At 48.3% G+C, this 22,352-nt stretch overlaps 1 protein-coding gene across 1 annotated transcript in view; it reads left to right on the top strand.

The window, feature by feature from the left end:
* The window catches only part of LOC147748519 (coiled-coil domain-containing protein 159-like), a 190,241-nt gene that overhangs the window by 42,671 nt on the left and 125,218 nt on the right, over nt 1-22,352 (top strand). The window contains exon 2 of the mRNA XM_086962771.1: nt 21,510-21,602. Coding sequence (XP_086818897.1) covers nt 21,543-21,602 — 60 coding nt within the window. The 5' untranslated portion in view covers nt 21,510-21,542. The remainder of the gene's footprint in view (nt 1-21,509; nt 21,603-22,352) is intronic.

Raw genomic sequence — 22,352 nt, 5'->3', positions numbered from 1 at the left:
CTGGCCTAAACGAAGCAGATAGCCTTACAATAGTGAAATACGAATTTAGTTGTAATTCACTACTAGGACATGCCACACACATCAGGGCTTGTCCTACCTTACACTTACAATGCACCCTGCCCTCAGGCCTACCAGAGGGGTGACTAATATGAAGTCAAGGGAAGGTTTCGGGGCTGGCAAGTGGTTGCACTTGCCCAGCCAGCGTGACAGTACGAGACTGCACGCGGGTTCTGCGGTGGCAGTCCCCAGACACATCTTACGGCTACTTCTGTGGGTGGCGCAACCAGCGCTGCAGGCCCACTAGCAGTATTGGCATTCACAAGCCCTGGCACTCCTAGTGCACTTTACTAGGGACTAACAGTAAATCCAATGAACCAATCATGGATACCAATCACATGTACAATTTACAGTAGGGAGCACTTGCACTGCGGCACGGGTCGGCCGTGGCGCAGTGCCCTGAGTATCGGAAAACCAGCAAAACATCGGAGGCACATCAGCAAAAAGTGGAAGGGAAACTCACGCCAAGGTGCCAGGTCTAACACGTGTCCCCTCCAGCTGAAATGTGGGGGGAACTACCCTTCCCCAGGGAGTTCCACATCACTAAGGCGGAACAATCTGGACAGACCATCAGCATTGGCGTGATCTGTGCCAGGGCGGTGTTCCACCGTAAAGTCCATACTCTGTAGAGAAATGGACCACCTCAACAGTTTCGGGTTCTCACCCCTCATCTGCATCAACCATCTGAGGGGCCTGTGGTCCGTCTGAACTCGGAAGTGAGACCCAAATAAGTAGGGTCTTAGCTTCTTCAGCGCCCAGACCACAGCAAATGCTTCTCGCTCTATCGCACTCCACCTACTTTCCCGTGGAAGTAACCTCCTACTGATGAAGGCTACGGGTTGGTCAAAGCCCTCCTCAGTCATCTGTGAGAGAACAGCCCCTACACCATGCTCTGAAGCGTCTGTTTGCACTATGAATTCCTTGGAGAAATCAGGAGCCAGGAGCACGGGCGCCGTGCACATGGCAGTCTTCAGGGTGTCAAAAGCCTTCTGACAGGTGTCAGTCCAAATCACATTCCTGGGCTGCTTCTTCGAAGTCAGCTCTGTCAAGGGGGTCACAATCGTGCCATAGCCCTTGACAAACCTCCTGTAATACCCAGTGAGCCCCAGGAAGGCTCTCACTGCAGTCTGGGTCTTGGGGGGCTCCCAAGCCAGGATGGTCTCAATTTTGGGTTGCAAGGGTGCCACCTTGCCACTCCCCACTTGGTGTCCCAAGTACACCACGGAACCCTGCCCAATCTGGCACTTGCTTGCCTTGATTGTGAGGCCTGCTCGGCGCAGGGCCATCAACACTTCCCAGAGGTGTCGCAGGTGTTCTGACCAGGTGCCACTGAACACCGCGATGTCATCCAGGTAGGCGGCACTGAACTCATCCAGTCCAGCCAACACCTGGTTGACCAATCTCTGAAAGGTGGCAGGGGCATTCTTCATTCCAAATGGCATAACCCGGAACTGGAAATGCCCATCTGGTGTAGAGAATGCTGACCTCTCCTTTGCCCCATCGGTCAAGGCGATCTGCCAGTACCCAGACGTTAAATCAAACGTGCTGAGGAACCGGGCAGCCCCTAGCCGATCAAGGAGCTCATCAGCTCTGGGGATGGGGTGCGCGTCAGTCTTCGTGACTGAATTGAGTCCTCTGTAGTCCACACAGAACCGGAGTTCGGGTGTGGCTCCCGGCGCAGCAGCCTTCGGGACCAAGACCACGGGGCTGGACCAAGGACTGCTGGAAGACTCAACCACCCCAAGGGCAAGCATCTTGGAGACCTCCTCCTTGATGCAGGCCCGGACCCTGTCAGTCACTCTGTAAGCCTTATGCTTCACAGTTAAGCTGTCTCCGGTGTCCACATCATGGACGCACCAATCTGTGACACTCGGAACCAGGGAGAACAGATCTGGAAACTGCCCCAGCAACTGGCGGCAGTCTTCCTGTTGTTCGGGGGTCAGGGTGGGTGAGAGGTTAACTCCATCCACTGACCCGTCTTTCTCACAGGCCACTAAGAGGTCAGGAAGAGGCTCCGACTCCTCCTCCATTCCATCATCAGTTGCCAACAACATGCCCACTTCGGACCTTCTTAAGTGGGGCTTGAGGCGGTTGACATGTAGGACCCTCAAGGGGTTCCTGGGCGTCTTCATGTCCACCAAGTATGTCACTGGGCTCTTGCGCTCCACAACCTCAAATGGACCTGTCCACTTATCCTGAAGGGCACAGGGTTCCACTGGGGCCAGGACATACACCTCTTGTCCAGGCTGAAGCTCGACCAGAGTGGTATTCTGGTCGTACCACCGCTTCATCTCCTCCTGGCTTGCTTCTAGATTTGCCTCGGCAAGTTGTCTGAAGCGCCTGGTTTGGTTTCTGAAGGCCAGCATGTAGCTATATACATTCTGGGGAGGTTTCCTGGGAGATTGCTCCCAGCCTTCCTTTACCAAACTCAGTAGTCCTCTCACGGGATGACCGTACAGCAGTTCAAAGGGGCTGAACCCTAGGGACTTCTGTGGTACCTCGCGATATGCAAAGAGCAGGCATGGTAAGAGGACGTCCCACTTACGCCTCATCGGACCGTCTAGGCCCATGATCATGCCTTTCAGGGTTCGGTTGAATCTCTCAACCAACCCGTTACCTTGGGGATGGTAAGGCGTGGTGAACTTGTAAGTTACACCACACTCTTGCCAAAGGGACTTCATATACTTGGATATGAAGTTGGTCCCCCTGTCGCTCACCACCTCTAGAGGGAATCCTACTCGTGAGAAAATTCCCATCAGTGCACGTCCCACCACGGGGCCGTCACTGTCCTCAGAGGGATGGCTTCAGGGTACCGGGTGGCATGATCCACCAAGACCAGGATGAACCTGTTGCCCATGGCTGTCTTGGGGTCCAGAGGCCCAACAATGTCAATACCCACTCGCTGGAATGGCGTACCGACCACAAGGAAGGGTTGGAGGGGAGCCTTGTTCCTTCCTCCGCTCTTCCCACTTGCCTAGCAAGTCGGACAGGTTCTACAATGAGCGTCTGAGCTCTTGTGCATTTGGGGCCAGTAAAAGTGGGTGACAAGCCTGTCATAGGTCTTGTCCTTCCCCAAATGTCCTGCTAAAGGCACATCGTGAGCCAGACCCAGTAGGAAGGCTCTGAACTTCTGGGGTACCACCAGCACACGGGCTGACCCAGGTTCAGCAGCCTTAGGCTCTGAATACAGGAGGTCGTTCTCCCAGTACACATAATGTGTTTTGGCCTGAACACCATTGGCCTGGTCTGCAGCCTGCTGCCGCATACCCACGAGAGAAGGGCATTCTTTCTGCTCCTTGCAGAATTCCTCCCTGGAGGGTCCTCCTTCTTGCTGCCAATGGGTCAGCTCAGGCAGGTCCCCCAGTTCAGCAATCTGTTCCCCTGTAGGCTCCAGGGCATCCCCCTCAAGGTCTGCTTCCTCCTGGACCGTGGGAACTTCAGGGGCCGGTTTCCCGCGCCCCCTGCGCCTTCTCCCTAAGGCCGGTTCCTGGGCCTCTCCTTCAGGCCCCAGGACCTCTTGATCACCCCTACTGGCTGCCATTGACCGGGTGGTCACGCACGCCCAGTCAGGCAGACCCACCATCCGCAGGTGAGTCGTCTTCTCCACCTTTTCCCAAGGGGAGTGCTCCAAGTCATTCCCTAGCAAACAGTCAACAGGCATGGTTTTCCTCACACAGACCTGCAAAGTACCAGAGACCCCCCCCCCACTCGAAGGGAACTTGAGCCATCGGACACTGACTCTCTGAATAATCAGCATTGATAACCCTACAGTAGGCATGGGGTACAACCTGCTCTTGAGACACCAGGTGCTGCCTCACTGCAGTCACACTGGCTCCTGTATCTCTAAGAGCCTCAGCTTCCTTACCATTGATGATCACCACCTGCCCATATTTCTTAGTGTTAGAGGGCAGGTAGTTTGCAGGGATCATCTCACTGTCTCCTAGTGAGACTAGGGTCATGTGAACGGGATCTCCACCCCCCGGGACCATCACTTCTTCTCCTAAGTGAACACTAGTCACTTGACGGGGCGGGGCACCAGTGGGTGCGGGTTTTCCAAACAGGCGACACTTGGGGTCACTGGATATGTGCCCCGGCTCACCAAATTTGAAACAATTGAAGGGCCCCTTTGTAACAGGTCTACCTGTCGGGGCCCCATTCTGTTTTGGGGGTGGGGGAGGCTGAGAACCTTTCTGCTGGTCCCCTTGGGGATTACTTTGGGGGCCTTTTTGGAACCCTTTCTGTTTTCCCTTGTCCCCCCCACTCTTCTGCTGGGGACCCTGCCCACTCTTGGCGGAGTCTCCCACTGGACCCTTGTGGACCCTGGTGCTGAGCCAGCGGTCCGCCTCCTCAGCAAGCTTCCTCGGGTTGGACAGCTTGCTATCGATCAGGTGTTGGCGTAACTCAGGAAAACAGTGATCAGACAAGTGCTCCCATGCAATTAAATCAAAGAGACCTTGAAAATCATTCACTTTGCTACCCTTCACCCAACCATCCAGTGCTCTGCAAAAATAAGTCACATACTCCACATACGTATTCCCAGGCCGCTTAGTACATCCCCTAAACTTCTGTCTATACATTTCAGGGGTAAGCCCATACCTGTTCGTTAAAGCTTCTTTCATGTGGGAATAGGATCTTTGGTTTTCAACGGGCAAATCTAGCAGGGTATCTCGCCCTTCGCTAAGGAACCTTCCCCACAACCCCGCTCCCCAATCCTTGTCAGGGACCCGGTGGGAGGACATGGCTACCTCGTATGCCCTAAACCACTGTCCTATGTCATCCCCCTTGAAGAACTCTTTAACTACATCTTTGGGGATGTGCACTCTTGACTCTACCTGCACCGGCGTTGTGCTGCCACCAGAGGGAGGATGATCCAAGTTTCTCTCCTTTAGACTCATCTCCCTCATTTTCAATTCGTAATCCATTTGGTGCTTTCGCTCTTCCAGCGCCATTCTTTTGGTTTCAAGCTCCAGTTGGATTTTTAATTCTGCCAGCCTCCTTTCATGATCCCTTGTTTCCTTCCTGTCCGCCAGCTCCTCTGGCGACAGGCCTTTACCAAAGCTGTTCACGCTGTCTTGCCTTTCGAGATCCACCAGATCCACAGGTGCCCTCTGCTCCTCAGTGGCATGCTGATCCTCAAGGGCATCTTGATCCTCCGGGGACTTTCTGGACTCTATCCAGGCTTTCAGGGCCTTGTAGAGCTCTGGCTTGTTCTTGCAACCGGCGTGCGGAACCTTGAGTTTTTTGCAAAAAAACTTCAGCTCACTCGTTGAGTATTTGTCCAGCTTTGCTGCATCCCATTCCACCTCCAACATCTCAGAGGTCGTGGACTCCGCTCCATCCAGGCTCTTCGCGCCTGGCATGGTTTCTTCGCTAGGGATCTTCTCTCGGCAAAATTACAACAAAACCTGTGGCCAATTAACTGGACTGAAATCACTGTGCAATGGTCAGAAGTTAAGGTATAGACACTGCAAATGTAAATTCGAAAATCCTCACCGCTGCGTCCAATGTAGGAAGGGGGAGTCTCTAGTTGGCGCAGTGTAGCACTAGCGACAAGCAGGGTCTCTCTCTTCCTCGTCAGGGCTGAGGGTTACCTTCAAGACAACCTCTGCTTACCCTCTAGGTAGTGTGGCTTAAGCAGTCTTAGGCTAATCTTTGGGGCACATAGGGTTAAACATTTGCAATATTACACCATCACAACCAACCCACCACACAATGACACCAAACTGTATTTGTAAAAATATATATCTTTATATAGTTTTCAGGCAGGTTTGTAAATACAGTTGTCAAACTTTCAATAGCGGTTCCAGTTTACTTAAGTTCAGGTTGCCACAGTTCTCTCTTAGCAATAAGCAATCTTCTGGGCCTTCTGCCCAGGGTCAGCAAGGTTCGGTGTCTTGTAGCGCCTCAATGCGCTTTCTGCGGTCTCTGCTCGCTTCAGAGAGGAGCTCGGGCCTCGAGGACCAGGAGCTGTGCGAGCCTCGGTTTCAGAGGCGGCTCGCGTTGGGAGCAGATAGCGCGGTGGGAGCTCGGGTTGCAGGACGCTCGCACCGTGAGGATACAACACAGTACCTTTCAAATTCTTGTGGAGCGGGCGGCTTCCAGGGGAGCTGTCCCACGTCGCGTTGCTTTTCCGGGGTCGCTGTTCGCTGTGGCTCTCAGCCGGGCAGGTTACGGGTCATCCGGGGCGGCGGTGCTCTGTGGCGGCAGGGTCCTTTCCTCGTCGTTCACTCCGACCCTGGAGGCGGCGGTTGTGTGGTGGCGGCCAGTGGCAGTACGGTCCCCAAGTGCAGGACGTACCCAGCCAAGGGCCGGTTGCAGCTGTGCGCTCACAGCTGGGCTGTCGGGCAGGATGCCGACCAGAGGGGAGTTATCACAGGGCGGCTGTCCGTCTTCGCAGATGGATTGACGGCTCGAAGCGCAGTCAATTCGGGAGCTTGGACCGGACGGGTCCTCCTTCACGTTGCTCTCGGGCTCCCGGTGCAGATGCGGTCACGGTGTTTGGGCCAGCGGCGGCTGGACCTCACGTTGCTCTCGCTGTTGCTTTGGGCCCAGTTCACGGTGCTTGGGGGGATGGCGATGCCTTGGATTACGGGGAGCGTGGCAGGATTGCCCAGCACTCCTAGACCCCTCTGTCAGTACTGCAGCGATAAGCAGCACACACAGTCGCTTTCTTCAGGGTGTAGCGCCCACTGGTCCTGGGGCGCTGGTCAGGGGGCAAGTTCCACAGCAAGCCCTTGGAGATCTTTCAGCAGAGTTTGGCACAAAGTTTCACAAAGCAAAAGTCTTCTTGTAGTCTTTCCTTTTCCTCTCCTTCTGCAGCAAGGCACCAGACACAGGCAAGAGACAGCACTCTTCCTTGTCCTTCCCGGTCCTTCTCGTCGGGTAGAGTTCCTTCTGTAGCCCAAACAGGATCTAATTTACAAGGAGCAGGGCTCCTACTTTTATACTGCATTTCTTTTGTTCTCGCAGGCCAGGGGGGCCTTGGCATAGCCACTTTCGGGAGGTGGAGCCAGCATTGTGTGGACAGGGGCCGCCAGAAGTACCTTGTTGATGGGGCTTCGCCCTTCCTGGGCCAGATGTCGGCTGAGTCATCAGTCGCTCCCCAGGAGGGTGGAGCCAGCATTGTGGTGGCAGAGCACAGCAAGATTCAGAGTCAAGAGCCACTCCTACCTCCCACTAAGGTGTAATCTGCGCATTCGCCACCTGTCATCCCCCAGCCCTGTCACTCACACATCCCAGACAGTCAGATACACATACCAGCAGAGGCGGGCTGAAATGGTTAGGCAAGCAAATGCTAACTTTCTAAAAGTAGCATTTGCAAACACAGGATATTAAAATAAACTTTACTAAAAGAAATATTTCATCATCCTGAGTTCAGGCATACTAAACATGACTCTCTACCATGCTCCCTGGGCCTGCTGGGATTATAGAGGGTAATAATTCCAGCAGCACGTTCTGGCCTAAAGGAAGCAGATAGCCTTACAATAGTGAAATACGAATTTAGTTGTAATTCACTACTAGGACATGCCACACACATCAGGGCTTGTCCTACCTTACACTTACAATGCACCCTGCCCTCAGGCCTACCAGAGGGGTGACTAATATGAAGTCAAGGGAAGGTTTCGGGGCTGGCAAGTGGTTGCACTTGCCCAGCCAGCGTGACAGTACGAGACTGCACGCGGGTTCTGCGGTGGCAGTCCCCAGACACATCTTACGGCTGCTTCTGTGGGTGGCGCAAACAGCGCTGCAGGCCCACTAGCAGTATTGGCATTCACAAACCCTGGCACTCCTAGTGCACTTTACTAGGGACTAACAGTAAATCCAATGAACCAATCATGGATACCAATCACATGTACAATTTACAGTAGGGAGCACTTGCACTGCGGCACGGGTCGGCCGTGGCGCAGTGCCCTGAGTATCGGAAAACCAGCAAAACATCGGAGGCACATCAGCAAAAAGTGGAAGGGAAACTCACGCCAAGGTGCCAGGTCTAACAAGGAAATTATGTCAGTGCACGTTTGAATATAATCATGTAGTGGGTCAGAAGCCAGATTGATCGCGAGCAGGGGCTGTGGCAGCCTGAAATGTGTTGATGTATGCCAGCCTGCCAAAAAAGTTTCCATGATTGAAAGGATGGCAATAAAAAGTGAAAAATAGAGTACGTGAGTTCGTCCCCGTTTTCTTTTCAAACTGGAAATATATATATATTACCTACTGGCGATTGCCAGTAGGTATATATAGTTAGGACCTAGTTTCCATACGAAATCCGCAACATTCTATTGGGAATAACTTTGGCGCCGGTTGATGAATCTTCGCGAATTTCTCAAAGAAGATGGCCCGCTCCGCTCCTTCCCTGAAAGTTTTGGGGGGATTCGTCAAGTGGGGGCTGAGAAAAAAGGGGGGTCCCAAAACGTGTTTTCCCCATGTTATTTTCCATAGGACGATTAGACACAGCTACAGCCCGAACGGCTGAACGGAATTACACCAAATTTGGCGGAGAGGTAGAGTTCGGTTCGCAGATCGGCCTTTTGCTTAAATGGTGTAAATCCCTCCAGTAATTGTTGAGAAAATCAAATGTGAAAAATGTATATATCTATAAGCTCGCACCGTACGCGTACCGTGTGTGCACGGTACGCATACGTGCGCGGACCTTCGCGTGTGCGAGCTGCATTCTGATTGGCTGCCAATGTCTGTCAACACTCAAAAACAGAAATTGTTGGCAGCCATCTTGTGCCTCGGTAGACTGAGGTACAGGAAAGCAGAAAAACAAACGTGTAGAACTAACAAAGGGGGCAGGGTAGAAGCACCCTGACCCCCTAGGCCTGCTCAGGGGGTCCCAAAAGGACCCCCCAGGCCCAACAACATTTTTTTTTTAAATCGCGGGGTGTGCGCGCATCGTACGCGTACCTACACTTAGGTACTCATACGGTGCGCGCACCCCTGCATTTAAAAAAAAAAAGACTCTTTTTTGGGGGCCTGGGGGGTCCTTGTAGGACCCCCTGAGCAGGCCTAGGGGGTCAGGGTGCTTCTGCCCTGCCCCATTTGCATGTTTTCCACCTTTGTTTCACTGCTTTCTTGTGCCTTGGTTCTACCGAGACACAAGATGGCTGCCAACACTTTCTGGTTTGGAGTGTTGACAGACAGTGGCAGCCAATCAGCATGCCTTCCCGAGAAAGCAGCATGCTCATTGGCTGTCAACACTTCTAACCAGGAAGTGTTGGCATCCATTTTGTGTTAGGTAGACCGAGGCACAAGAAAGCAAAAAAAAAAACGTGTAGAAAAAAAAAGGGGGCAGGGTAGAGGCACCCTGACCCCCTAGGCCTGCTTTTGGCCGCCATAAATGTGGCAGGGTATGCTCAGACGGGAGTCCCTTGCTCACTTTGCCACTGGATTCAAGCAAGCCGGGCTGAAGACGGCTGGAATGCCAGAAACAAATCCTCGGAAGCTTGTTTTCGGTCCAGGGAAGGCATGGCTTGGCAGTTCGGGCTGGACTGTTCCCATGAGGCACAGGGTCAGACTGATTTGCATATAGCCATGTCTGAACTGGGGTGGCAGAGTGGGCTAAAGAACGGTGATGGATTAAACCCAGATTTTTTGACTGGGTGTGAGTGTTTGATTGGTTCAGATGCTCCGTCCATTACCACCCCCTTTTGTACCGCTTCCCGAGACTAACAAGGAAGTGTTGGCATCCATTTTGTGTTAGGTAGACCGAGGCAAGAAAGCATTAAAAAAAGTGTAGAAAACAAAAGGGGGCAGGGTAGAAGCACCCTGACCCCCTAGGCCTGCTCAGGGTGTCCCACAAGGACCTCCAAGGCCAAAAATGTTTTTTTTTTTAAAACCCGGTATGTTTTTTTAAAATTACCCCCCAGGGGGGCCACATCGCAGGGGCATAGTGATAAAGAAGTGTGGGGGGTGCCCAATCCCCCCCCACACTGCCCCGGGGACTGCCGCCCTCCGGGGCAAAGCAAAGTAGCACCCTGGCGCATACTGTAGGCTCCTGGTGGGCTAGTTGCCCCCCAGGGACCCCCAGTATGCAAGGGGAGTTAGTTCCCCCTCTGCAAACACGCCCGGGGGCTGCGTTGCAGAGATGTGTAAAAAAGGGTGTGGCCTCATTACACCTCTCTGCAATGTAGCCCACTGGAGGCTCCTTGATTTGATTTGATTTGATTTAAAATTATTTCTAAAGCGCACGTATACCAGCGGTTTCTTGGCGCTAACTGTAACCGGGTCCGGGGCTAATAGGCAGGAAGGGTTGGAGAAAGTTAAACAAAAGACTTCGTAAACAGGTAAGTCTTGAGGAGTCTACGGAATTGTGGGTACAGAGAAATGGAGCGAAGTTCAAGGGGAAGAGAATTCCAAAGGGTCGGGGCAAGGGGGGCGAATTTGGATCCTCCCCACTTCTTTCTCCGGAAACGGGGGACAGTGAGGAGGGATTGAGAGGACGAGCGTAGTTCCCTAGTGGGAACATATGGAGTAATCTCGGATGAGATGAAGGCCGGAGCCAAGCCAAGTCGGGCCAGAAAGGTGATGGTGGCAAGCTTGAATTGGACCCTGGCGCCCACAGGGAGCCAGTGTAAAGATTTCAAAAGGGGGGTAGAATGGTGAAATTTAGGGAGTTTGAAGGCCAGGCGGGCCGCCTGGTTCTGAATTTGTTGAAGACGCCGCAAGCTGTAAGCGGGGATGCCGGCATATAAAGCATTGCCGTAATCCAGGCGGGACACCACCATGGCCAGGATTATGAGCTTGAGGGCAGAGAAAGTGAAGAAACGGGACACTCTGCGAATAGTGCGCAGTGAAAGAAAAGAAGAAGATACCACAGAGCTGACCTGGGAGTGAAGAGTGAGTTGAGAATTGATTTTTATGCCTAGGGTTTTAACAGAGGAGGAGGGTGCGGGGGAAGGGCCAAGAGAGGGAGGCCAGAAAAGAGAGGACCAGGGGCTGGATGAACCACCCGTCAACACCAGCTCGGTCTTGTCAGGGTTGAGTTTAAGGTGGTTGTGGTTCATCCAGTCCCTGATATGGAGCATAACAGATTGAAAGTTTAGCACAGAGAAGGGAGAAGAAGATAGGTTGAAGACAAGCTGGAGGTCATCCGCATAGTTAAATACGGCGACCTCCATCTGTTGAAGGGAAAAGATAAGAGGGGCGACATAGAGATTGAACAAGAGGGGGGAAAGGGAAGAGCCTTGGGGGACCCCGCACTGAACTTTCCGGACGTCCGCTGTGTTAGGGCCCCCAGTATGCAAGGGAATTAGTTCCTCAACTGCAAACGCGCCAGGGGTTGCGCTACAGAGTGTTGTAAAAGGGGGCATGCCCTCTGAACACCTGCCTGCAAAAATTTAGTAAATCAGTACAAAAAAATAACAATTAATATATTTAAAAATTGTTATTTAAAAAACCTTTGAAATTAAATGAAAAACCATAGGTTTCAGGCCTGATATAGTTAGGAATTAGCATTTAAAAAACCATTGAAATTCAGTAAAAAAACATAGGTTTCAGGCCTTATATAGCTAGGAATTAGCATTAAAAAAACCTTTGAAATTCACTCAAAAAACCATAGGTTTCAGGCCTTATATAGTTAGGAATTAGAATTTAAAAAACCTTGCAAATTCACTGAAAAAAACATAGTTTTCAGACCTTATATAGTTAGGAATTAGCATTTAAAAAACCTTTGAAATTCACTGAAAAAACCATATGTTTCAGGCCTTATATAGTTCGGAATTGGCATTTAAAAAACCTTTGAAATTCAGTAATAAAACTATAAGTTTTAGGGGTGTTATAGTTAGCTGGACATTTCACTCATACAAAACCATTGAAATTGCTCCTATATAGTTAGTTGTACTACCTATATTTCGCGCACCCGCAATCCACTGCTGATGATGTCACATATTAGATCATTCATGACATGGTCAGTGACATCACTGATGATATCTCAAATTACATCACTGATGTATATTGCCGTTCTCCACCCAAACCTTTCTAATGCAGTTAGAAAAAGGATGAACACGCGGACCCAAAGTTCTTTGTGACGTTTATTTCATAACACCCTGCATCAAAGCCGCCATGACGCGTTTCGGTCCCACCTGGACCTTGATCACATGACGTGTTACTTGCAGTTGAAAGGCTTTTTAAAGTGCTAGTGCAATTCAAATTACATTCAGCTGTGCTGTGCCATGATTGAAATAGAAAACAGACTATACATGTGTAATATCGGCACAAATGCTCAATAATATTACATTTTAAATTCCTGTATACAGATAGTTATAACAGTATTAATAAATATTTGCTTAAAATGCATAATATCCGGCAAAAAACGTGGTAGATAAATATAAATCATGAATATATATGTGTGTTTAAAATTATAAATATTAATAAGAATATTTATAAAATTAATGGTTAAATAAACACGTATTTCCACTATTAGAATGTACACGCGGTAAAACTAGGCGATGTTCAATTTGAAAATTCTCAAATATGTATACACAGTAACATGAGAAATATCAAAAGGCTGAATGCCTCGAAATAGAGACACCAACCAACATTTCGCCAAGTATTCATATTTGACCACGTTTTGAATTTGCCAAGCATTCATTTGCAATTACAGTCTATCAAAGATTGGAAATAACCATATCCTTTCAAGAACTCTCAATAGTGCCCAAGTGGGCAAGCACATATGTATTTTTTTTTCCAGATCCCTCAGAGCGAGAGAGAAAGGGTTGCACTCCCAGATTTGGTGTTTTAAACAATCCTTTATTAATATTTCATCAAAGCTGCACCAACGTATATCTGACATGGTCTTCAACAGCCTCCACTGGTCTTGTTGTAAATTCTGGAGTGACCAGCATATTTTCAGTGTCGATAAAAGTCGTTGGCCAGGTGATAGCTAGCTGGCATGTAAGGCAGAAAGAAGTTTTTTTCGAGCTGGAATGTAGACCTCTCATTTAGAGATGAAGGATGCATAGCTGAACATGTGAAGAGAGTTATTAAGGGTTTATGGCCCAGGAATGCTCTATAATGATGCCCACACTGGTGCAAGTGGAAATGGGTGCAACTCCCACTTGCTCAACACTACCTCATTCTCATTTTTGGAGTATCTTTGTTCTGTCTTGGACAAAGCTGTGCTGGTGAAAGCAATCGGGTCCTAATTCACTATTTGACTTGCTGTATGAGAATTGTACTAAACCGACAGGCTTACTTCATGTAAATCTCTGTCTTTCTGTATGGGTTAAAATATTTCATGATCACGTCACTCAATAGGGATTATTTGACCATTTTAAAAGCTAGGTGTGGTTCACCCCATTCTTATCGAAAGTTAGCTTTAGTTAGATTTAAAAATGGTTAGGTTAGAGCAGACAGGGTATGACAAATCTGCTTTAGTGGCTTGGCAGCCCCAAGTTCTGTACTTCCAAAGCGTCTTGCTGGGGAGTGGCCGTTTTGATATCCCAGCTTTCTGTGGATCAGCGCCTATGCTTGCCTGGGAAAACACATTCCTATAAACCGGATTTCATTATGGAGGAATTTACATTTGTCCTGTTGTAAGGTGAGCACACAGCCTGTGATTCTCTTCAGAGCAGCTTTATATGCCTATGATGCTCTGCAGTGCTCCTAGTGAAAATGAGATAGAAATCTCTTAAAGTCCCAACACCTGATCCCTCTAAAGGAATTGTAGAAATCTAGTGTGGGGGTATGTAAATCTCAATGAATGGATACCTTAGTTTTTGAAATGCCTAACAAACTACTGTCAACTCACTTAAGTATAGGGCTGGTGTCAGGTGATTCACTTTTTTCTTCACAATTATACTGAGTGGAAATCCCCTAGGGGAGAGAAACTGTCTTTGGATTGTTCCCTTCAACTCCAATTCCATCTCCTCCTGATCCACTAAGGCTACAATTTCTTGGTACAAATGATATACTGCATCCTTATATACCAACCCAGGGCTCTGTTCTGACCACCTGGTGAGTCTACAGGGCCCAGGTATCCAGAGGTATAAATGTGCAGGTAGAAATCTCACCTGCAGTGTTTGCGGCTTCTCTACCTCTCTATTAAAGTGAACATGAACGGTTCTCATCATGGAGGCAAAGTCCAGGTTGAACCTTCTCTATTCTCCCATCTGCCTCTCCTGAAATCTTAGTTTCCTCGAGGATTTGGACCGGCCTCTGCTGATCAAGTGTTCCCCTGGCTTGGCCAGTTCATCCAAAATTCTTGGGTGAGAAAAAGTTTTTCATCAAAAGATTGCACTTTTTCCAGGACCATGAGGGCATAGGCAAAGTTGCACAGATCCCTCATGGAGGTGTCTTCTAAGTCGACCTTGGCAGAGTTTGTTATGCAGAACCAGGTGAAGTGACAAAAAAACTCAGCCGTGCACCACGGACTACTGCAAGCGGCAAGTGAGGTAAGTCATGCTGCTCGTGCTGATTTTTAGCACTGGGCATTTGTCCCGTGCTGTACAATCAGTGCAAATGGCACCACACACAGCGTACGAGGGTGCAGCTCCTTTCTACCACTCTAGTAGACATTCTACTTGAGCACCAGCTTCCTCAACACGAGCAGTAGGTTTCTCAAAGCAAGCAGTAGTGAACTGCCCCAACCACCCTGTTTGAGAAATCTTGCCGGGAGGGGGGGTCTAGCACTGGATTTTCCTCCCTCACACATGCCAACTCAACGTTGGTAAGCCATGAAAGAGGAATAACTCCGCTCTACAACACTCCGCTGAGTTTTCAGAACTCTGCACTCCACACAGAGTACGGAATGGGAAAAACTCCACAAGCGGAGTGGAGTTTACTGCGCAGGCCTACTCTAAACAGCTTTTCTAAGGCCTCCCACAAGTTTGGATCCAATTGAGGGAGAGTTTAACGTCTGTGCTCTGCAGACATTGAACAATTCATGTTCCATAGTCCGCAGATGCCTCCCTGTACCCCTCCTGCCTTCTTAGGGGGTCTCTAGGTCAACTGGGTTCCAAATCTCATTTAACACCTCAACCAGTTCCAGAACATTGGTCATGCATCTGGAAAATCTAAAAGTTTGTCCTGGCAGGCACATTGAGACCTCTCATACATCTTTCAGGCACACCAGGACCTGTCATATCTCATTTGGGGTCCTTGGAATCCTTACCCAAGGAAGTCACCATCTTTACATCCAACTCAAATGTGGCCATCACATTGCCTTCAATCGAATGTCCAAGGCAATCTGCCAGAAAGCGGCTACTGACCAACCTTTCAATGGGTTTGATCTGGTTGTAGAAGTCCCTGAAGGCTAAGGTTCCTACTCAGTTGAGAGAAGGTGCTTGATGTTCCTGAGAAGATAGGCTCTTATTGCTAAGGGATTTGTCCAACTTACTCCCAGAAGGCTGCCAGTACCTTGCACTCTTGGACCCTTGATTCGGGTTCTCGGGTGTGTCATCTTCTGTGTCTTCAACCCTCTGATTAGAATAATCATCCTGCATGTTATTGTTACTCCAGGGGAAGGCATGCCTGTGGCCTCCTTACCTCCTCCAGGTGATCTTGGTGCCTGTCTGCCCTGGTTTAGACCTCCCTTGGATCTCATTAGCTCCAGTGGTAACCTGACAAGTAACCAACAAGTTCTATGAGGCCGGGGTGTGGGACTTCAGGAATTGCTTCTGGCTGCCTTTACAGCATTTCCACATACCTCTTCAGTGTAACACGGATGCAAAATCTAGGGCCAAACTCTAGGCCTTGTGCTCTTCCACCCATAGTCAGCCTGCAGATTGTATAAGTGGTCCATCATGTAAATAGACCTAGGTATATATCTGTTCCTATATATCTGTTACATCAATTGCACTAGCAGTGTCAACCTAATAACTACTACCCCTCACCTGTTCTAGGGGAAAAGGTTTCTAAATACCTAAACTAGACTTCACTCCAAATTCTTGTTTCACCACAAAGAACAGTTCAACGATAAAATTAATGATTTACGTTCAGCATGCCTTGGCCCTTTCACACACACAAAGCCGGTTTTAGCGCTGGTGGCGCCTGGTGCAACACTGTTTGTTGCAGCCCCCAATGACCTCCTTTGTTACGGATTCCCTACCACCCTTTACCAGGACTCTTCAAGTCTCCATAACTACTCTCTCTCACATGCATTTCTTTTGTTTTTTAGCACCACTCATGCCAGTGTAGGTTGTCAGAGCACTTTACTTTACACACACATTAGACAGAGACAATGAATCATATGTGTGAATCAATGTATAGGAAATGTTATATAAGATAGAGAACTACAAGGTATAGGAGTCACATGTCATCCCTACTGGTAGGCAGTATAGTTTGAGTCCTTGGTCTGGAGAAGTACAAACTCAGAATTTAAAGTGTAACACCATGGTTGGGGGTTGGCTTTAATAATAAGAATTGATTTCTACTCAAATAAACCTTTTGCGACATTATGATAACGAAAGTAGTGGTAAAAAAAACATAATGTTCTAATCTATACCTTGCTGTCTGCATGCAGCTCTTTGATGGCAGTTACTCGCTCACTGTTCTATGTAAGGATTTTAACTTATAAACTGCAAATAACATAAGGCTCTCTGTGACTAAAGCAGTAACCCACTGAAATATTTACATTATATGAACTTCTGTGATCTGCATGGTACACGTTATTTGCAGCAGGCATATTAACCCTCTGCGCTAGCTTGTGATGCCTCAAAACGTCTATCTATCTCCAGCAGACCCATTAATCACCGGAGTTAACGCAACATTGTTATTGTTGCCTGGAAATTGCTGGAGGCAAAGAAGCTGCAGCAGGGACTTTTACATCCACAATATATATATATATATATATATATATATATATATATATATATATATATATATATATATATATATATATATATATATATATATATATATATATATATATATTTTTTTTTTTTTAACCTTTATTCAAAAAAGGAGATACATGCGCAGGCCCACAACCATCATGGCCGGCCGCAAAGACAATCAATGAAAACAGGAGAAACTGGAGCCAATCAGTAAACAGGATATATCAAAGTACACCAGATGTGGTTGTGGGGCTCGCAACAGGATATGAGGTTTTCATTTTTAAATTTTAGAAAAAGAGTAGGGGCTGCAACAACAAGGACATCACACCTTACAGGATAGAAGCACAAAGGAGACGATTGGGACTTACCCCAATTACAGTCGGAGATAGGCTATGACTAAAGCAAATATGCAATCTGGGCAGCCACGGCGATAATACTGGACAATAAACCACAGTACAATAATCCACATTTCTAAGAATCACCCCAGAGAGCCTACCCCCCCAAGAACAGAAAAACAGAGGCTTGTCGAGAAGCCGAAAAAGAAAGAAAAAAAAAAAAAAGGTGCAAGACCAAGAGACAGCCAACCCTACTAAAGAGGAAAGAACCCTCCCAAAGCCGGAAAAGAGCGATAGGGACCATAGAACAAAACAAACTAAAATAACAACCCCCCCCCCCCGCACCCGCCACCCTGCACCCCTGTAATGGCTACGGCCTAACCCACTAACAGCGTGCCTGTCGCCCCGGAACTGCCCCACAGAAGGGAAAATATAAGAAGAAGTGGAGGAGGAGAAAAACAAACAGGCCCCCGGACACCTGGTACCCCCCGCCGGCGGTGACCCCCCCATAGCACAATCATCATCAAGCAAAGCAAAACGGTCAGCACTATCACGGGGAGGACAGTCACCAGGAAACCCCCCCCCCATCCTACCCCCGGCCCGGTGAGGTATTCGATGCAGTCCCGGCAAAAGTAAACGGAGCAACCCCAGGGAAATAGAAGTCAACCCTGCAAGCCTCACGAGGAGATTCATCGCCAAAGTCATAACAGTTGCAAACAAAGGGAGCGTCTCAGATGGTCCAAAGCAGTGGCAAGGAGCAAGAAAACCTCAAAGTCAAAGTCAACCCTGACCAGAGCGAATCCGTTCCGGAGCACATCCCGACCAAGCCACATCCGACCAGAGGCAGTCAAAGCGTCCATGGCAGACCAAGGCAGTGAAGGTGAGGCAAAGTCCGGTCACAAAATGGCGGCATCCGTTATGCAAACGGGCCAGAACAAAGGAAAATGGCGATCCCCTTCGACAGAACCCTGAGACTCGGCAATGAAGAACATGACATCCAGTGACGATACACCATCGGCTAGGAGGCTTAGAGGGAAGACCATGTACTGTAGCAGATGAAGGAAAAGTGAGGCCGACTCTCAAAGGAGAAAAGTCGGGCTGCCGCTCGGGCTCCCAAAGACGGTAGGTCAAATCGTTCGACCGGACCGCAGACTTCTGTGCAGGCGCTGCAGCGTCAGTGGCCGGTCGCGAGCAGACATCATCCAGTTTCGCCGCCAGGGAGACACATGCGCCGGTGAATTGGGAGCGGAGCGCCCCAATCGCCGCCATTACGGATCTCAATGAATGTGCGCCATCCATCCCCTCCATCCCGGGGTCCAGAGGACGGAGGGGGACACAATCTCCAGCCCACATCGCCGGGCTCCGGGCACGCATTTGGCGACCGCAACAACAAGGGCGTCCCGAACTGGCACACTCGGCACAAACACTGGCCGTGGGTGCAGCCCGTCAGCCCCCGGACCGGAAAACGAGGGTCAGGCACACAACCCACAGCCACGGTGCAGGAGGATCGCAGCACGTCACAGTGTCTCTTCTCCGGCACCATCCATCAGTGAGGACAAGAGTCACAAGCGGAAAGAATTATTCAAACCTGGAAGACCGGCCACAATCGCGGTCCCACAGCCGATGTTGATCAGGTTCCTCCGGGTGTTTCAAAAATCGAGGTCCCGGCGGCAGCCCGGGAGTAGGCCAAGAATGGGACACGACATAACTTCGTCGCTGAATAAGGTAGGAAAACCGGGAAAGCACCGTTGGCATCAGGCAACCTTCATACATCCAGGCACAGGGCGTGGGTAGAGGATAAACGACAGGATAGACGAGCCGCCGGCGAAGGTCGGCGGAGCCGGGAGCTTATTACATCCACAATATATTTGAAAATACAGCGCCCCCCCCCCCCCCCAAAGTCAGCGCCCGGTGCCATGGCACCGGTCGCACCATCCTATATCCGGCCCAGCACCCACAACATGGCACTCAAGAGGTGTATGGGTACAAATTAAAATGGCACGAGCCCCTTCTTCACAAGTTCCCCCAGACATCTAGTGCATGGAGGGACTCCTCATCCCCGTGTCACCTCACTGCCCTGTTCATTCAATGGATGGCTCAAGCTGAGTAGGGAAGGACTTCAATATGAGAAAAATAACCTAGACCGTCAGCAAGAGTTAGTGAACAATTTGTCTAGACTATACAGAGAGAGGAACAATGACATATGATTCTATATTAAAAATATATTTAATTTGCAAAGATAAAAATCATATAGTAACTACAACACGTTGAAACTATATGATACAATGAAAACGACATAACTCATAATAATCACCATAAATACACAGAATATTTAAATCATAATCAGTACAGTTAAAAATAGTTCATACACAAAATATAATAAGGTGACAACAGAACTCGACGCGCGTTTCGGCTGAAAAAACGCCTTCCTCAGGAGTCACTGGATGAAAACTAGCAAAAGAATTTTGTTCTTGCTTAGTATTTCAGAAATAGAATTGCATCTTCTCATAATTTCATAATCACAAGGGGGCCACTTGATAAAGGCTAATTCCTGATAAATTATGTTGTGATCCTTGTAGTGATCTTCTATATATATGTATAGGAAAAAGTTTTGTTGGATTACTCGAGATGGGTTATTTCAAGCGAATAAAGGTGTAGATAGACATCCTCTATGTTAACCTCAGATCTCAATTCACTAAGGAACAGCTTCAATTCCTAGGTTGATGTTTCAATCCAAAGGAAGTAGAGGAGAGGGGGAGCTTGAAAAGCTATTAACCCCACAAGTCACAGGTATAGTGTCAAATACTTGATAGCTTGATACTTTTTAAGCGTAGCACAGCGTCTCTAAGGTCAGAAAATCTCAATTTCAATAAGATGTTGCAGAAGCCTCTTTGCATGGGGATATTTGGGGGCTTGTTTGCAAACTGATAAAAGGTCACCGCCGAGCGTGCAGCAAGATGGTGCTGTTCCGTGGTCGGGAGCGCTCTGCTTCACCGATAAAAGAAAATCAACCCAGGGGGTCCTTGTTTAATTCTTAGGGAAGGACTTCAGCCTGACAACCAGGAAGTGTTAACACAATGCTACATCCCAGGGACTGCTGATGAACATCGAGATGCCCAGTCGCTGACCCTTCCTCCTAGACGAAAACATGGATCCCTGAGGTATGGGCAGTGAGCAGGGCCTGGAGAGGGACTATGAGATGCACAGTTATAACACTAAGGTCCTCATTACAAGTTCAGAGCTGTCAGTGTGACCGAAAATACTGCGTCCTCATTTAATAGAAGCAGTATGTTATGAAAGTATTAAAATTGTATGGGATATAAGGGTGTGTGTCTCTGTCTCAGCTGCCACCAGAAGCAAAGAAACAGGATGATGTGAGGGCACAAGCATTTTTGTGGGGCTGCTGTTGTATTACTTGGTCTACTTATACATCAGACATGTAGTTTCAGCCCTTGAGTTTTGAGATCTTTATGATTATTTTAGATTGTTTTTATTCTAGGTGCTATTCATAGTCAATGTAGTCAAGAAGGTTTTGAAAGAATAATCCTTGCCTCAGGGTACTGTCATAGAGCTGGACATGCACACATTTTGTAGTTCACTCTCATTCGGTGCAACAAGGAATGAGAGAGAAGATACATTCTCTGGTGGCCAATATTTATCCCATTCGTTTCTTCTAAGCAGCATAAGATGGGGCTTCCCAGAGCTCAGTTTGGATGTTGTTTCATTTTCTAGTGGTTGCTCTAGAGAAGACTTGGTTAAGTGTTTTTACTTAACATTTATGGAGCATTAGTGCCCCCTCTCCCTTGCCTCTTGAATTTATGTTTCCCCATAGTATATATATATCTGTTCTGGGTTGGTTAGAGTACTGTCAGGTAGGGCGTTTCATGCTGTTCTGAGAATTCATCTACTTTCCAGTGGGGGCATATTCATAGGTCTTCTTGCACTGGTGAGATATGTTATATTTCCATCATATGTGTAACTACTCTGAAGCTGAATATAAAACTACTTGAGGTTCCTGAACAATGCAGAGTCCAAATCTGTGTGATACCTTATTATTACTGTTAGCTGGGTAGGCTGTGGTTCAGAGTCCTAATAGTGGAAAATGGCACAAAAGATTAGGAAAAATTCTAGCTTTGGGACCTCCATACATACATTTCGCAGAGCGAAAATGTTCTTGTATTTACTATTGACCACGGGAATGTAGACAAGGGAGAACATTTTCATAGGATACGCACTGAACTCGTACATTGTATCACATACCTGATTCTTCAAATCCAAATGTCCATTGGTAGCGCCGTCCCTTCTGAAGATACTGACTTCTCTTACATTTTGGTTCCTTCTGCAGGACACATCAACACGCAGGTTCCTAAAGCGAGAGATGACATGTAAGAACTCCTCACAAACGTTTGGCTCCAAGAGCAGATTTGGCTCGGAAAAGGTAATCTCATGAGACCACGGACTCCCACTGCGCCTTTGTCTTCTGTGTCGATGAGAGTGTTGAACCCGGCTTTCAGTGAAATTGTGTGCCTGGCATAAAGGTCCACCAGTGTCCAGTGCTTTTCTCATTTGTATGGGCTGAAGATTGTATCCTCTGAAGTTCTCTGAATGGTCAGTGGACTCGTACGGGTCTCCCCTGGAATGAACTTTGTGGCATCTCTGTCAGCCTTGCTTTCTGGCCAACATCCCTTTGGCTGCTGACATTTTAAGCCTGTGCCTATAATGGCAAAGGTGAAACAACAAGTTCCACAATGCAAAGTGCTTTTGGGTTCAAAGCTACAAATGGCTGAAGATGTCATACATGAAATGGGGCTACTTGGCATCTATGCCTGTGCAAAAAAATAATTTAAAAATTGAGTGGTACTGGCAACCAAGTACCTTTTGCCAAGGTCTCCAATGTGTTTAGATATTCATGAACCCTTGCCATTGGTTGCTCCCCGAAGCAGTCACAGTGCTCAATAAGCATTGTTAAGGGATTGGTCTCGTCTGATTTTATTGGCAAGGACCAATCCGCACAATACTGACAAGCATTACGCTGCAAAGCAGAAAATACAACTTTAAAATTCTTGCTCTTGGCACAGTGGTTTGTAGTCTCAATCAATAAGGAGCTGTAGAGGGAAAATATATATACAGGTCGCCCTCCTCAACGTACAATATAAATACAAAGACCTGTTCATCCGAGGCTCCTCAT

Source organism: Lissotriton vulgaris, chromosome 1_1, assembly GCF_964263255.1.
Source record: "Lissotriton vulgaris chromosome 1_1, aLisVul1.2, whole genome shotgun sequence".
In the NCBI taxonomy this organism is placed as follows: Eukaryota; Metazoa; Chordata; class Amphibia; order Caudata; family Salamandridae; genus Lissotriton; species Lissotriton vulgaris.
This window is presented reverse-complemented; position numbering and strand designations above follow the sequence as displayed.